We start from the raw sequence: 7,500 nt of genomic DNA, 5'->3' as shown, positions 1-7,500 counted from the left end.
AGATTCTAAAAATGTCTTCTACATCCTGACAGTTTTCCATTCTGACCTGAGATCAGATTCTAAAAATGTCTTCTACATCCTGACAGTTTTCCATTCTGACCTGAGATCAGATTCTAAATATGTCTTCTACATCCTGACAGTTTTCATTCTGACCTGAGATCAGATTCTATATGTCTTCTACATCCTGACAGTTTACCATTCTGACCTGAGATCAGATTCTATATGTCTTCTACATCCTGACAGTTTACCATTCTGACCTGAGATCAGATTCTAAAAATGTCTTCTACATCCTGACAGTTTTCTATAGCTAAAGCATAACACAATGCTATAACACCAAAAGGGGTTCCCGCCCAGAATGGGTTAAGGTAAAAGGGGGGGTGATGAATCTTACATTGAGACATGGCCCATTGGGTTTATGGGAATGTGTTTAAGTCTTCTGTCTCGCACGCACGCACACACACACGCACGCATGTACATACGCACGCACGCACGCACGGTGAAAGTAGAAGGTAAAAGCTGACTGCACGATGATGATGATGAAGAGAGAGAGAGACAGAGACAGAGACAGAGACAGACACAGACACAGAGAGAGAGAGAGAGCAGACATCACAGCACCAGTATAGCGACGGCTGCTGGTTGCACACACACACACACACACACACACACACACACACACACACACACACACACACACACACACACACACACACACACACACACACACACACACACACACACACACACACACAGACACTGCGTGCGCACGTATACAGAAACAAGGCGTGCTTGCAGGCTGAAAGAAACCGTGCACATCTTTCTTAGCGCGCACGCTGCAGGAATAAATGGTTGCACGTCTGAAAGAGAAGCGTTATTGCGTGCTGATAAGAGAGGCGAGCGCACGTCTCAGCGTTGCCACGGTGACTGGTGACTTGTCAGGGTCAATGACACAGTGCTTTAAAGGACCACTTCACCACTTTTCAACCTTTCTTCATTATTAAGATAATAGGTCCTCACTAATAATCATGAAAAAAATGGCACAATTATTTTCTACTCGGTCTGTGTCTCATAGGAGGGCTGTGGGCAGTTCAGAAACCGTCTTCCAGTGACATCATCGATGGGGAATACGATAGAATTGAAACTGCAGGCTTTCTAGTCCTGAAAAGTTGCAATGCGAAAATGGAAGCCATCGTTCTCACGATAATGAAAATCTAAACATTTTTGTAAAACAAAAAAATTTAAAATTTGTAAAATAAATTGTAAAAAACATGAGACACAGACTGAGTAGGAAAAAATCGTGCCATTTTATCATGATTATTAGTGAGGACCTATTATATGAAGATAGGTAGAAAAGTGGTGAAGTGGTCCTTTAACCCATTTAGACCCGAGTTAAAAACACTCACATTGAAAGAATATATATTCAAAGATCTGTGCCACATTTTCAAAAAAAAAATCAAAAAATAGCAGACCTACAAGCTCGTAGCGCGCCACTCGGTGGCGCGCTATGAGCTTGTAGATCTGCTATTTTTCAATAGCTAAAGTATAACATAATGCTTAGTGGGTTACCACACTAGCTCTGTGACAGTCGGCTACACTGACTGCAGCTTGCAGGCATTTCGTCGACTAAAACTGAGACGAAAAATGTTCGTCGACTAACCTTTTTTTCCACTGACGAAAAGTAAATTGGAAACTAAATGAAAACTAAGCTACAGTATGGTGACTGAATCTATAAGACTAAATATACTGACAATTTCAATTTTAAAACTATATACTAAAATGCTAGGAAGGGACTAGTGGATGAGAGATCAACATTTTAAGTCATTTTAGACTTTAGGTTGCATGCTGAAAATAGCAGATTTACAAGCTTGTAGATCGGCTAATCTTCTATTGACGGCTAGTTGGACACCTAGCCGTCTCATTATTTTGGGGCGACTCCTCTGTGCACCACCAGAGGGCAGCAGGGGGCTCAAGTACCACCCCTGGTACTACAGTTACAGTATACCAGTGGTTAATGGGAAGTTACCACACTAGCTCTGTGACAGTCAGTTACACCAGGCCGGGTTCTCAACGTTTTTGGCCGGGGACCCCCGGAAATGCTTTGGCAATGTCTCGGGTATATAGAGTGGCTGGATGGTAACCACAAGGTTGCCAGTTCGAACCCGGGCTCTCCCCAAAGTTGGCGTCGAAGTGTCCTTGACTTGACTCCACTTAACCCCTAATTGCTCCTGATGTGCTGGTTGGTGCCTTGCATGGTTTCCGCCGCCATCGGTGTGTGAATGCGTGTGTGAATGGGTGAATGTAATGCACAATCTCTGTAAAGCGCCTTGGACAAAGGAGCTATATAAATGCACCATTTACCATTTACAGTTTTTTGACATAATGATGTTCCACACCAGACAAGAGACGATATGGACACAGACTGCCTTATAACAGGAGTCCGTCTGACTGTGTATTGATCAAAGTCTTTTCATGCAGAGTGCCAGACAGACAGACATCCGCTCCGTGCAGACAGAGTGCTATAGAGACATTTGACCTTCTACAAAAAAATATGAATCTTTTCTAACAGCCAAGCCTTTTGTCTGCTGCTTTAAAAAAGGACCTCAAATTAGTTGTCAGTTTCGTATACCGGTATATCCAGGCTGTTCCACTGTGTAGCACATATGCAATTAAAAGACACACACGCACGCACAGCCTCACAGGCATGATTTTCCCATCAGGACACGCCCCCTCATCTAGACTGAGTGGCAAAACATTGAGCAGCATTATGGAGTGTTGGAGTTTGGAAGCGCTCGTTGGAAATCACTCAACCGTCCTGCTTCTAAATGTCACATAATGCAGTAGGCAGCAAAATGTTGTGTTATTGAAAACAAGCACTTCCAAACTCTGACACTTATAGAAAAATAATCAAATGCAGGACATTTGACAGAAAGTAGCTCATAACGTTTCTATGGTGGATTTTCATGAAACAAAAACCTTGCAGATAGAAAGAGGATAATTCAAGCTTTTCGTACAGCTGCTGTTGGTGAGTTTAACATTGTTTTAATGCAATCAGACAGGACTTTTCTGTTTGGATGAATGGGCTGTCAAGGCCAGAAAGTAGTTTTTTGCCACTCAGTGGGCGTTCCCGCATAACTTCCAGGTACGATGATGTCACGTATGTCATACCCACTATAGCGGGAGGAAACCATGCATGGCACCAACCTGCACATCGGGTTCAGAGTCTTTCTACTTTGACACTATTACTAACTCTGGGGGAGCCCACAGGGATCAAACCGGGAACCTCCCAGTTCCCAAGCGGACACTCTACCCCTGAGCCACTGCTACTATACCTGGCCTGGCTGTCATGGTTTGGGTTTGTGGTACCCGTCTGGTGACTATTTTGGACATTTGTGACCTCATTTGAAGGAGGGACTGCCATTGGAATTTATTTTGTTGATTTTTTTGTTTTTTGTCATGTGAAAGCAGGGAATCATAGCTTCAAATTGACATATTGGTTGTTCAGTTTGACCCACCAGTTTTGGAGATATGGCTTATAGAGTAATGTCTTATAGAATAATGTCTTATAGAGTAATGTCTTGCAGAAAAACAGCGAGTTGAGAAAACAGGCTTGAAAGGTTCACTTCTGTGGTCTCTAACATTACACCTAGCTACATGTTTAAACATTTATTTCATATTTACATGTCGATTTCAGCTCTGACACTTATTTCAGACATGCTCTAGTATGTGAAGAGTCTGCCTGTGCTATTAACTAAAATAAATAAAAAATCTTGGAAGTTGGAATTTGCACGATGGCAGTCTCTCAGTCAAATCTGGTCACATTTTGTTTTGGCCTTGATGTTGTGTTCCCCACCTCCTTATCACCTGCCACGCCCTCTTGTTAACACTTTGACTACTATTCACGAGTTGCCCGAGTTAATTCATTGTAGAATCTTTCCCTGCGATCCGCGAGTTGCCCGAGTTACAGTATGTTTTCATTGTTTTTTTTTGTATATAATTTTGCAACACAGTTTTTATCTAACGTAATCCTGGGCGCTACACACTTCCTCTGCCAACCTGAGGGGGCAGCGGACATTTCATTGTTTTAACCCATTTTGGGCGGGAACCCCTTTTGGTGTTAGCATTATGTTATGCTTTAGCTATTGAAAAATAGCAGATCTACAAGCTCATAGCGCGCCACCGAGTGGCGCGCTACGAGCTTGTAGGTCTGCCATTTTTGGAAAAATCGAAGAACGACTGACATAGAAACATAGCTTTTTCAGAAAACTGTCAGGATGTAGAAGACATTTTTAGAATCTGATCTCAGGTCAGAATGGGTTAACTACGTTTTCAATCAGTGTGTGTGTGTGTGTGTGTGTGTGTGTGTGTGTGTGTGTGTGTGTGTGTGTGTGTGTGTGTGTGTGTGTGTGTGTGCGTGCGTGTGCGTGTGTGTGTGTACCTGGTCCAGGTCCATGAGCTTGGGGAAGGCCCCGGGCCACTCGATGGCCACCTTGACGATGTCCGCCACCAGCGGCGGCATGATGGCGGCCGGGCGGGGGGGGGGGGGTCTGACGACGACGACGGAAGTGAAGCTTCACGCCACTCTCACCGGAGTCGGTGGAGAGACCATTAACACCTGCAGAGAGAGAGAGAGAGAGAGAGAGATAGAGAGAGAGAGAGAGAGAGAGAGAGAGAATTTAGTTTACTTGGAATACAACAGTCCTATAAGACTTGTTTCTCTCGGTGCTCTCCTCTCACGTGCAACGATGAATACGTTAAAAACATACATACTAAATAACCGTGACACACACACATTATACAGTACATGCATGAAGAACACTGCACTGTTCAATAGGAATACCCCATTGTTGTTGCTGCCGGGGCAGAAAGCCCTTGTCCCATACATTAATAATAATAAAACTTTATTTTGTATAATTTGAAATTTATAATTATTATATTAAAGTAAATAAAAACTTGCAAATAAAGAAGTGTGGGATGTGAGGATATCAGTTATATCAGTAATGTGTGCAGTGTATGGATGTGTGGAGAGTGGTGGGTGCGTGTTGTATTAACTGGTGTTAGCATTACGTTATGCTTTAGCTAGCCTCGGTACCAGGCTTTCATTTTTGTTGGTGCAAAAATTGAAAGCCTGGAGGAACGCATTGGCCGCTCTGGTCGAAAAGTGGGAGTCAACCCTTCCGGGTGGGTGTCACTCCAAATGATGTGACGTAGCGCTGCACTAAGGGGGAGAGGAGGGGCCGGGGGTGACGGACAGATCGATGAGATCCAATCAGGGCGTGCGCAAATCTCAGCCGCGACCCGCCCCTCTAGACCAGAAACCTAACACGTTAGCTCAGGCTATGCTTTAGCTATTGAAAAATAGCAGATCTACAAGCTCATAGGTCTGCTATTTTTGAAAAATCGAAGAACCACTGACATAGAAACATGGCTTTTTCAGAAAACTGTCAGGATGTAGAATAATTTTTTTAGAATCTGATCTCAGGTCAAAATGGGTTAAAGTAAATACAGACTTGCAAATAATGAAGTGTGGGGTATCAGTTATCAGTAATGTCTGCAGTGTATGGATGTGTGGAGAGTGCTGTGTGTGTAGGTGTTGTATTAACTGGTGCAAAACATAACTTTAAACAAAAGGTTGGTTATAGGACCTTGAGGGCAGGGGGCAACCCTTAGCAGGTCCTGCTGGCAGGGAGGACAGCCCTTAGGACAGGACAACAGACAGACAGGACAACCCTTAGCAGGTCCTGCTTGCAGGGAGGACAGACAGAGACTGAGCTGCAGCCAGGAGAGATCCCTATATATATATACTGCCCTAAGCTCCGCCCACCTCAGGTGAGCATAATTGGGCTGACTGATTGGCCTGTGTGCTCCACTCTGCCATCACAGAGGCATGCCACACTATTATGTGGCATGAGGCCTGGACCACTTGGCCTGCAGCGGGCGCCCATGACCCGTCTCAAGCTCGAGCTTGTAGATCTGCTATTTTTGAATGGCTAAAGCATGACATGATGCTAACACCAAAAGGGGTTCCCGCCCGTAAAGTCAGTTCCGTAAAGTCAGTTTGGGGATTTGTATCCTGTAAAGTCACAGTACTGGACATAATGGGGTTCCACACCAGACAAGAGACGATATGCACTTAAAAATATGAGTCCGCCTGACTGTGGAATGTACACTCCCGTAATCGAAGTCTTTTCACGCAGATTGCCAGTGTGCTATAGACATTTGACCTTCTGTGTTTGACCTCCAGTGTGCTATAGACATTTGACCTTCTGCAAAATAAAAAGGTATATCTTTTCTAACAGCCAAGCTTTTGTCTAGTGCTTGAATGAGGTGTCAGTTTGGCACGGGCGGTATCCAGGCGGCTGTGCCACTGTGTAGAAACTATGAAGTACACCATGCATTAAACAACATTATGTATGAATTTAGAGAGAGAGACACACAGAGAGAGAGAGAGATAGGGAATGGGAGGGGGGAGAGAGAGAGAGAGAGAGAGAGAGAGAGAGAGAGAGAGAGAGAGAGAGAGAGAGAGAGAGAGAGAGAGAGAGAGAGAGAGAGAGATAGGGACTGGGAGGGGGGGAGAGAGAGAGAGAGATAGAGAGAGACAGAAAATGGGCCATGTTAGTCAACTCAGCATTAGTCTCACCTTAGCTGGTTTTTGTTGAAGCATTAACTTGTTCTAATTAAACAAGAACATGCATGAGATTATGTGAAGTGTGCTGTGTGGAGGTGTTTGGCGTGTCCGCGTGCGACGTGCGTGCGTGCGTGCGTGCGTGCGCAGCATCCTCTCACTCCACTGCGGTTTACATGGTCTCTGGCGGGTGGAAACCTCATATGTCCAAAACTGTTAATTACCTTTCGGGATTCACGTTAAAAACAGCAGCTTGTAGATCTGCTAGTGTTTTGTTTGATGCTCTTCGTGACGCTGTATGTAGATCTGCTATGTTTGACGCTGTATGTAGATCTGCTATGTTTGACGCTGTATGTAGATCTGCTATGTTTGACGCTGTATGTAGATCTGCTATGTTTGACGCTGTATGTAGATCTGCTATGTTTGACGCTGTATGTAGATCTGCTATGTTTGACGCTGTATGTAGATCTGCTATGTTTGACGCTGTAGTGTGGACAACACAACATTTACAAACAGCACAAATGTTAGAATATGGAGATGAGAGGTTTCTCTTCGTGACGTCAGCGATATAGAATACACAGCTCGTTCTTCAAGGCCATGCTGCAAACATTAACATTGTCTTTCACTGCATCACACACACAGACACACACACACACAGTCAGTCACACACACACACACACACACACACACACACACACACACACACATTCACACACACACACACAGTCACACACAGTCACACACAGTCACACACACACACACCAGGTTCCAGTAAGAAAGACTCTTCCTCAGCAGGTCACGCAGCACAGCTTCCTCTAAAGCCACCCCCTTTCCTCCTAGCTTTATAGGTGTGCAAGGGAGAGTGTGTGTGTGTGGATGTG

At 44.4% G+C, this 7,500-nt stretch overlaps 1 protein-coding gene across 1 annotated transcript in view; it reads right to left on the bottom strand.

Moving 5' to 3' along the window:
• The window catches only part of elmo1 (engulfment and cell motility 1 (ced-12 homolog, C. elegans)), a gene marked incomplete at its 3' end in the record, with an annotated part of 190,733 nt that overhangs the window by 107,661 nt on the left and 75,572 nt on the right, over positions 1-7,500 (bottom strand). The window contains exon 3 of the mRNA XM_083766926.1: positions 4,433-4,609. Within this exon, the coding sequence (XP_083623052.1) occupies positions 4,433-4,513 (81 nt within the window). The 5' untranslated portion in view covers positions 4,514-4,609. The remainder of the gene's footprint in view (positions 1-4,432; positions 4,610-7,500) is intronic.

The sequence above is a fragment of the Protomyctophum parallelum genome (assembly GCF_964188405.1).
Source record: "Protomyctophum parallelum genome assembly, chromosome: 1".
Classification (NCBI taxonomy): Eukaryota; Metazoa; Chordata; class Actinopteri; order Myctophiformes; family Myctophidae; genus Protomyctophum; species Protomyctophum parallelum.
This window is presented reverse-complemented; position numbering and strand designations above follow the sequence as displayed.